The 8397-nt window shown below is 43.0% G+C and overlaps 1 protein-coding gene across 2 annotated transcripts in view; it reads right to left on the bottom strand.

Annotated features, from left to right (window-relative positions):
* Positions 1 to 249: 249 nt before the first annotated feature.
* FTO (FTO alpha-ketoglutarate dependent dioxygenase) overlaps positions 250 to 8397 on the bottom strand; it is a 159518-nt gene continuing 151370 nt past the window's right edge. The window contains exons 9-10 of one of the 2 annotated variants that reach the window (XR_014176261.1): positions 7563 to 7889; positions 250 to 1959 (exon numbers count right to left, since the gene is read on the bottom strand). Coding sequence is in view for 1 of the 2 variants with exons in the window: in XM_081963475.1 (XP_081819601.1) it covers positions 7745 to 7889 (145 nt within the window). In the remaining variant the exon portion in view is untranslated. Of the gene's footprint in view, positions 1960 to 3453; positions 7890 to 8397 lie in introns of those variants that run through there. The other variant, XM_081963475.1, reaches the window with a different exon arrangement.

Below are 8397 nucleotides of genomic sequence, written 5' to 3'. Positions count from 1 at the left end.
CTGTCAAAATATGGGCTCCTTTTACTGTATGGTAGCATGAAAGTACAATAACCAAAGTGGGAGCTGGCTTAGAACAACGTTCACCAACTGGTGGTCCGTGGTTTACCACCTGAGTGACGTTGAGTTGGCCACATGTCCATCGTCACATGACCATCAAGCCACGCCTACACAGCTGGTCATTAAGGCAGAGAACCGGTTGTTCAATCATTTGAATCCCACCACTGAGCAACCTTCAAGTTTACAAACATCTCGGATTAAAATATGCTTTATTAGAAGGACACATGGACAATCCAGCTGAAGTTCAGAGCCTTTTTTAAAAAAATTCCCCCTTCATTTTTTAATGCTCAAAACCACGGCACTCTTCCAGAGCATGCACGGCAGTGAGAGAGTGCGAGGTACCACACCGGCTTCAGCTACAATAGCCTGCAGGTATTTTCAGCTCCACAACTAACCTTCCAATTGGAGCCGAGATGACTACAACCCAGAGATGAATGAAAAATAAATAAAGTGCCAATTTTACCTGGAGCTGTTTCCTATATTGCAAAGATTCCATTCCTGCCTGAATTGGATTCTGTCATGAAACATTAATTGAGTGAGACAACTAAATATTAATAGGAGAGTAAAAACAACAACAAAGGGGGAAAAAAAGAGGGGAGGGGAGGAGAGTTTTGCCCTGATTTGGGAACAGCGCATGAAAGGTTGTACATTAGGAGCCAGTCAAAAAAAGGCAAAGGTAGTAATAGTCAGCAGATGTTTAAAGCTTTAATCCCTTTTTCTGGGGCATCTCGGGTTCTTCTTATCTTTGAGTCTGAAATGATGGGGTTTGGATCAGATCTTCCCATTTCAATTCCTGAATTTGTATCAGGCTTATTTTATTTGTATATTCTTCGGGAATCTGATACTGGCTAAAGCTTTGATCAGGAAGGCCTGAATGGGCTGCCAAGTTCTTAGATTAAGCATCCTCAAAATACAGCCCGCGGGCCAGATATGGGCCGCCAATGCAAAGTATCCGGCCGGTACAGTGGTGGGATGAAAAGCAGCTGCCACCTTGTAAAGAAGTGCTTTAAAAGTTTTTAAAAACAGCCATTCAGATGTTTTTCACAGCCATGTGATCCATTAAAAGTGTTTAAAAGTCATTAAAAGTTTTCAACAGTCTTTAAAAGTCATTAAAAACAGCCTTTCAGGTCTTTTTCACAGCCATGTGATTCATGAAGTCTTTAAAAATCATTAAAAAACTTTAAAAACAGACTTTCAGGTGTTTTTCACAGCCCTGTAATCCAGGGCCGGTGGGTGAGTAGGAGAGGGGGTGGTGCTGGATTGCAAAGCAGCTGCCATCTTGTAAAGTAGTGCTTTAAAAGTCTTTAAAAATGCTTTAAAAACAGCCTCCAGGGGACCTTAGGGGATCTTGAAATCACGGAATTCCTGTCCCCCTGATCTTCAGCGTTGGCTGCAGCTCTCCAGGGTTTCAAACCAAGCATTTTCTTAGCTCCAAGCAAACCGAGGAGACTCTGAGTACAGAGAGTAGCTACTCCGCCACTAAGCGCGGGGTCCTTTCGCTCAATTGTTCAGCTTCAGTGGACTAATAGCAAAAGAAAACAAGAGTTTTTGATGTCCGCAGAAAGCAAGGCTCCCACACAGGTGCCGTGTTTTACAATCCTCCCCTATCTTGTCATTCTGCACAGTTCCCTGAACAAATTGCCTGTCATTTTTTTTTTGAAGATTAAACCTGACATGAGAGGAACTGACAAGTCATCCTCAGCTCCTGACATCCAACGCGGAAACTTGGAATTTTGCTCCACTCGGTCTCGGAGATTCGTAAGGAGGGAGGAGATTTCAAACCACCGTCATTGTGTGCCTGCCTTTATTAAAAACATACCTTTAAAGAGGACTCTTTGTTTTCCTTATTGACTTCTTCATCAAAAAAAATATATATCTTTCTTTGCAGAGGATGCTGTACGACTATCAAAAAAAAAAAAAAAAAAGAGAGAGAGAGAGACAGGAGGTAATATTGAAAAACATCAAAACAGACCAGGGGAATATATATTTTCATTACTCTTTAATACGTTCTTTTAGAGGCCTTTAAAAAAAAAACATGCCCCCAAGGTATCCGTAGAAATGTGTGCTATAAATAAGTATTAAATAGTCATTCCAGCAATTTGATCTATTGTGCCTTTCCAGTGGTTTGCTTCATGAAGCTAATGGTTTCTCCCTTGGAAATTACCATAAAGATTCTTCCTTTTGATAAATAAAACGGAGTTACATTTTTTTCCTCGTAGCGATTCTTCTAATTACCAGAGAGAATAGCCAGGGAACGGCTAATCGTGAGATTTCGATCTTTGATATGATTGGCGAGTGAGATTTGTTTGACGGTTTGTGATTGAGTCTCAAATGAAGCGTCGAATATCTCAATTATTTGCTTCGATCTATACAAGGTGCTTTGAATTCATCCTTGCTCTTCAGGCTGTACAAATGTTTGGAGCCCCGATTTTCTGTGGCTAAGTGAGGCATTTCTTAAGTGACTTTTGCCTCATTTTACAACATTTCTTGCTATAGTAGTAGTTAAGTAAATCCCGGTGGTTGATTGGTTAGTGACCCAGTTGTTAAGTGAATCTGGATTCCCCATTCTCCGCTTGTCAGGTTGCAAAAGATGGATTACATGACCCAGGGAAGCCACAACCGTCATAAATATGAGTCAGTTGACAAGCATCCGAATTTTGATCATGGGACTGTGGGGATGCTGCAAGGGTTATGAGTGTGAAAAGTCACTTTTGACACTCACAAAAAAGTCATAAGTCACTTTTTTCAGGAGAGGGGGAGGAGAAGGACTGTGGAGTCCTTGGTGGACTCTGAGCTTGGTGGGTTTTCTTGCAGACATTTCATGACCCATCAACGTAACATCATCAGTGCTAGAAGGGAGTGGTTTGGGGGGAGAGGAGGAGGAGATAACTGTGGGGTCCGTGGTGCTCTCCAAGCGTCGTGGTTTTCGTGCAGACATTTTATTATTAAACTCCATATCATCAGTAACAGGGGTTTGAGGAGTGGAGGAGGAGGAGAATTGGAGGAGGAGGAGAGGAAGAGGAGGACTGTGAGGTCCTTGGTGCTCTCTGATCTTAGTACTAGTTTTCTGGCAGACGTTTCATTACCAAGCTCGGTAACATTGTCAGTGCAGAAGGTTGGATTAGAACACCTCCAAGGCCCCTTCCAGTCCTATGATTCTATGGGAGAGCCTAGAATTTTATAGGCCCGTGATGGCAAATCTATGGCACATGTGCCGGAAGTGGTACACAGAGCCAACTCTCTGGGCACACCAGCCATCACCCTTTGCTTTTCCAGGTTCCGGCACGCACATGCGCACTAGCCAGCTGGTCTTCCCATGCGCCAGAAACCAGAACAGCAGCTTCCTGGTGTGCATGCGCGTGCCAGGAAGCTGAGCTTCCGGTTTCTGGCGTGTGCATGCACCCCAGGCAGCTGGTCTTTGCACGCCCATGCCCACCAGAAACCGGAAGATGCATGCGCATGCCAGAAACCGGAAGCTCAGCTTCCTGGCGTGTGCATGCGTGCCGGGGACCTGCTTTTCCAGTTTCCAGTGCTCCTGTGCATGTATGCCAGGGGGGGGGGGTGCTCTGCTTTCTGGCGATCCCATTTCGGCACTCGGTGCTGAAAAGGTTTGCCAACACTGTTATAGGCCAAGCTCTACCTGGAAGGGGAGGGGATTTAGGCTGGGAAAGGTTGTGTCCTACTTGTCTGGTCTCAAAAGAAAAAGCACCTGAGGGTAAGACAAGAAGCAGCAATGGGTGGTAATTAATGAAAGAGAGAAGCAACTTAGAACTGAGGAGAAATTTCCTGACAGTGAGAACAATGAATCAGTGGAACAACTTGCCTCCAGAAATGCCCCAACACAGGAAGTTCTTAAGAAGATGTTGGATAGCCATTTATCTGAAGTGGGTTTCCTGCCCAGGAATGAGGTTGGACTAGAAGACCTCCAAGGTCCCTTCCAGTTCATCTTTCCAATTCTAATTCTAATTCCATTCTATTCTTTTCATATTCTATTGTATTCTATTCTATCAATTCTAATTCCATTCAATTTAATTCTATTCTTTCCATATTCTATTCATTCTATTTCTATTCTATTTAATTTTATTCTTTCCATATTCTGTTCTATTCCATTCTAAAGAGCTGGAGAGCATCTCCTCACCCTCCAGGGGCCATAGATGTGAAGTTACGATACTGGTGTATTTCCTTGGGACAGGTCTGGCTGATTTTGTGCAGGATCAAATTCCTCCTGATACCTCTTACTCATCACTAGGTGAATCTGTTTGGCATCTTTGCCTTCTTTTCCAGAAGTGTGTTTGAATAAGCTCCCCTCCATCGACCCCCTGGTTCTTTCCCCACCTCACCGGTGTGACCCGATATGCCCACTTCAGAGACGATGGATGGGCTTCGACCCCCCCTCTTTCCTTGCATAAGGTCAGTGCTGAGCCTGCCCCTTGCAGGAATGCAGCTCTTATGCCCCGTGAATCTTCCTAACTAAACGGCTGCAATTATCATTCCCCTGAGCGGCATCAAATGTTATTTAACAGCCAGTTCTTCTTGGTGTGACCTGCCTTTCAAAAAAAAATCTTGGCGACTCAAGGGACCAGCAATCTATTACCAAAAGAATTGCTCCGACCCCATTAGCCAGAGTGGCAGAAGAACACTTTGAACTAGAGACATGACGACGGGCATCAAAGGAAGGATTGCAGCCCTGTGTTAGCTCCGAACAGGCCAAAGAAGGGAACTCCCCCTCCCCACCGACCCTGATTTAATAGGAAGCCAGTTCTAAAGTCTTTTTTCAGGCTTCATAAGCCAGGGATGTGCTAAACCAGGGTTACCCAACCTTGGCAACTTTTAAGGCTTGCGGACTTCAATTCCCAGAATTCCCCAGCCAAAACTGTGCAGACAGGACAAGAAGTAACTGATGGGAAAGGCCAATCAATCAGAATAGAGCTGGAAGGATTTATATGCCGCCCTGAGTCCTTTTGGAGAAGGGTGGCATATAAATCCAAATAAACAAACAAACAAACAAGGAAGGAAGGAAGGGACCTTGGAGGTCTTCTAGTCCAGCCCCCTGCTCAAACAGGAGACCCTATACAATTTGAGATAGGTGGCTGTCCAGTCTCTTCTTAAAAACCTCCAGTGATGAATATCCCACAACTTCAGGCGGCCAGCTTTTCCACTGGTTATTTGGTCTTGCTGTTAGGAAGTTTCTCCTAACTGTTAGGTTAGGTTGCTTCTCTCCTTGATTAGTTTCCATCCATTGTTTCTTGCCTTGCCTTCAGATGCTTTGGAAAATATGTGGACCCCTCCTCCTTCTTCCTCTTACTCATCCTCCTTCTGACTTTTTCTTCTTCTGCCTTCATCACAAACAGATCCAACCTAAACAGTTCCTGACAATGAGGACAATCTATCCACAATCTATCCAAGGACTTACCTCCAGATGTTATGGGTGGTTTTTACGAAGAGATTGAACAGCCATTTGTCCAGATTGGTCTCCTGTTTGAGCAGGGAGATGGACTAGAAGATCTCCAAGGTCCCTTCCAATTTTCTATTCTGTTCTATTCCATTCCATTCTACATTCCAATATTCTATTCCATTCCATTCTACATTCCAATATTCTATTCCATTCCATTCTACACTCCAATATTCTATTCTATTCCATTCCATTCTACATTCCAATATTCTATTCCATTATATTCTATTCTACGTTCCAATATTCTATTCTGTTCTATTCCATTCTATATTCCAATATTCTATTCTATTCCACTCCATTCCATTCTACATTCCAATATTCTATTCTATTCCATTCCATTCTACATTCCAATATTCTATTCTATTCCATTCTACATTCCAATATTCTATTCTATTTCACTCCATTACATTCTGCATTCCAATATTCTATTCTATTACATTCTATTCTACATTCCAATATTCTATTCTATTCTATTCTATTCTATTCTATTCTATTCTGCATTCCAATATCCTATCCTATCCTATCCTCCCTAAAGGCAAAATAAGAGGCTTCCCTTGGCAGCTTTCCTACCTTCAGAGCAGTGAGCTGATTTCATTTCTGCCGACAATTACTTACGGCTAATGCAAAGTCAACTATCAGTCCAATTTGAGGATTGTGAGATGGGAGCAAAGGGCCTTTCGCTGTGAACCTTGACATTTGTTTGGCTTCTCTGTTTAATCAAGAGCTTTTTGTAGAACTGATGAATATTGTCTAAAGGCAAGTGCAGACAGGCAAAGAGATCTGTATCTTCAGTAATCCATTTAGCTTGACACACATGTGGGGGAGGTGGGAAAGGGGGGACCAGATTTCTCTGCCATTTGGTCCAGCAGCAAGGTTGAAAAATGAAAAGAAGGGGAGGGCAAGTCCAGAAACGGGATTTTGCTAAAGGTACCCGTTGCAATTGAAGTAAAATGATTGGAAAGAAGGACTCCTTCTCCACCTGATCCTGCTTCTCCTTAGGAAAGATTCAGATTTCATCAGAAAAAACACATATAGCCAGGATGGCAAACCTATGGCGCGCGTGCCGGAAGTGACACGCAGAGCCATCTCTTCGTGCACAACAGCCGTCACCCATTGCTCTTCCTGGTTCCGGCATGTACATGCGCGCTGACCAACGGATGTGCGTGGGAGTGCCAGAAACTGGAAGAGTGGCTCCCTGGTGTGCATGCGCATGCTAGTGAAGCTGAGCTTCCAGTTTCTGGCATGCGCATGGGTGCCGGCTACCTAGTCTTCGCACGTGCATAGGAAACCAGAATGAACGTGTAGAAGAGCATACGTGCACACGCCGGAAACCGGAAGCTCAGCTTCCTGGCGTGCGCATGGGTGCCGAGGTGCTGCTCTTCCAGTTTCCAGCACTCCACCGTGTGCACTTGTTCCCGTTTCAGAACTCGGTCCACACTGACACGTGGCATTCAATGCCATGGTTTGGTAGAGTCCAAACTGCATTATCTCCGTGCTTTGTTGTGTGATGATAACAGCCCACTCTCTGACTGACAAAATCCTCTTTGTGGTTGCTCAGGGGAAAAAGAACAGCCAAGAGGATCATTTCTCCTGTTGGATAATTTGCTGGGCCAAAGTATAATTTCATTAAATCCCAAAAGGCGACTTAACAGAAAGCAGAATAATAGAGTTGGAAGGGATTTTGAGGGTCTTCTAGTTCAAGCAGAATAAGGTTATTCCACATTTCTTGGGTGACTCGATGGTGTTTCTTCGTCATGCAACCAAAGACCATTAAATATCAATAAACATCAATCAGACAGGCATCAGTTGGTCCTTTATTTCTCACTACCTGTCTGAAATGCTCTTTGGTGTGGATATTGCTTTTAGCTCCAAAACAGATTCCAGATAAACCTGCTCCAATGTCCTTTTTTGATAGATCCATAAATGAGAATATTTGTAGCTCAGGGGCTGTAATGAAAGGTCTGCAAGGAAACAACCAAGCTAAGAGAGCACCAAGAACCATCTTCCTCCTCCTTTCTGCAAAACCCTTCCCTTCTAGCACTGATGAAGTTACCTGGTTGGGTAATAAAACGTCTGCAAGAAAGCTCAGAGGACCCTTTTTGATTTGTTTCTCAACCAACCGTTGCTACTGAATATCGCTAAATCTACAATGAATCAACGGGCTTCTTTGCTTTAATTGGTCTTCTTTGGTGCTTCTTAGCAGTGGAACCTCAAACATTTTCTGATAAAGCTTTTCTAATCTTCCAGAATTGTCTGTAGTTCAAATATTATATCATCAAGATTGAAAGGTAATGGCATAGCGGGATCATTCTCCTCCCAGTAAGGCTGGCATTTCGGTTGCTCGTCCTCTGGTAAGTTTTCTGAAAGTGGCGAATGGCACCTAAAATGAAAAAAAAAAAAAAGGGGGGGGGGTTGGAAATTAAATACTGGAAGTAGTTCAAGATTTAAATTTTTAAGACGCAACCTCAGGAAATCACAATAAATGCATTGAACAAATCAGGTGAACCGGTAGCATTTTTTTACTACTGTTTTGGGTAAACCGGTAGCATTTTACCCCTTGCCTCTACTTATATTAATCATGCTTAGACTCCCTTAAACCAATTAGACCAGAATGACCAACTTAGATTTCATTGATGTCAAAGGATACATTTTATTGTCCGATTAATATTAAAAGCTGTTTCCTTCTTTTGTAGACCACCCATTCATAGAGAAAATTCAACCTGCCCGCATTTTGATGGCAAATTATTTCTTCATTACTTCACGTCTTATCTGGAGTGGTTGCTTCCTTTTTTTTTTTTTTTTTTTGCCTTATTACGAGATTATTGAGGGAGATGAAACCAAATTTATTGAGCTAAGATCACAAGGTAGATTAAATAATATTGCAGGAG

Source organism: Natrix helvetica (genome assembly GCF_964273705.1).
Source record: "Natrix helvetica genome assembly, chromosome: 10".
NCBI classification, from domain to species: Eukaryota; Metazoa; Chordata; class Lepidosauria; order Squamata; family Natricidae; genus Natrix; species Natrix helvetica.
The sequence above is the reverse complement of the archived record's forward strand: the minus strand, read 5'-3'. Positions and strand labels throughout refer to the sequence as shown.